We start from the raw sequence: 1,274 nt of genomic DNA on the forward strand, positions 1-1,274 counted from the left end.
ACAGTTTTTGATTTCTAGGCGCTGACGTATACGGGCAGTTGCTACGACCGGGTTTAAGACGTTTTTCCGGCTCTCAACTCGTCGCTCAAAATACGGCTTTCGGCTGGGTCGTTTCAGGTGTAGTACAATCGGAGGTTTCACGGCGGGCGGAGCAGTCCGAATCGTCTACCCCTTTGCAGGTTTTGCATTGCGCTTCAGTGCACGATCTAGATCGAACTTTGCAGCGGTTCTGGGAACTAGAAGAGCTGCCTGCAACTTCTTCTAAAATGAAGCCCGAGGACGAGGAGTGCGAGAGGATTTTTAGGGAGACTCATCGCCGTGATTTGCAGGGTCGTTATGAGGTCCGTTTGCCGTTAAAACCGAATCTGCCGCTTGTTGGAGACGAGACTCGTAGAATGGCTCTTGGGTCTCTCAGGCATATGCATCGCCGCTTTGCTCGTGACCCGAAGTTAGCTCAGGGTTATCGTGAGTTCATGCGAACCTACGAGGAGCTAGGACATATGACTCCGATTCCATCTTCGGAGATACCACAGTCCAAGGTTTGGTATGTGCCGCATCATTCGGTTATTCAAGGGACCCCAGACACGTGGAAGCTAAGGGTAGTGTTTGATGCATCAAGGCGAACTCGTGAGGGCCACTTCCTCAATAATTTCCTGTTGACAGGCCCCCCTTTGCAAAGGGATCTTTCGTTGGTGTTATTAAATTGGCGTAGATATTTGTTTGCATTCACAGCAGATATCGTGAAAATGTTCCGCCAGATTCGAGTCCACCGGGATGATCAGGACTACCAGCGGATAGTATGGGCCCCGGATGCAGATTCTTCCCCGGTAGAGTACCGACTGTCCACGGTCACATACGGGACAGCGTGCGCTCCGTTTTTGGCCATTCGTACGCTTCTGCAGTTAGCTGAGGACGAAGGGACGACCTTTCCCCTAGGCGCTCAGTGTCTGAATTCTGAGACATACGTGGATGACACGTTCGCCGGTGCGGATGATCTAATCACGGCTATACAGAAAAGGGATGAATTGGTGAAGATTCTAAGTTCTGCAGGCATTTCTCTTGACAAATGGGCCGCCAATTATGTCGAGCTGCTTCCTCCGAAGGCTGAGCAGAGTGTGATTAAAAATATCGAGGTAGACAGGGCAGTTAAAACTCTTGGTGTTCAGTGGAGTCCGGTGCAGGACCAGTTTCGGTTTAATGTCATCGATCTTGCTGAGTTTTCGTCTGCTTCGACCAAGAGAACCATCCTCTCGAACATTGCTCGCTTATTCGAC

The 1,274-nt window shown here is 50.5% G+C and overlaps 1 protein-coding gene across 1 annotated transcript; it reads left to right on the top strand.

Annotated features, from left to right (window-relative positions):
- Positions 1-266: 266 nt before the first annotated feature.
- On the top strand, positions 267-1,133 carry LOC108631535 (uncharacterized; the record flags this gene model as incomplete). The annotated part of the gene is made up of 2 exons (XM_018035522.1): positions 267-599; positions 759-1,133. Coding segments are annotated over exons 1-2 (708 nt in total), but the record flags the coding sequence as incomplete, so codon positions are not given.
- Positions 1,134-1,274: the final 141 nt, after the last annotated feature.

The sequence above is a fragment of the Ceratina calcarata genome, unplaced genomic scaffold (assembly GCF_001652005.2).
Source record: "Ceratina calcarata isolate Rehan_Ccalc_2016 unplaced genomic scaffold, ASM165200v1 scaffold91.2, whole genome shotgun sequence".
NCBI classification, from domain to species: Eukaryota; Metazoa; Arthropoda; class Insecta; order Hymenoptera; family Apidae; genus Ceratina; species Ceratina calcarata.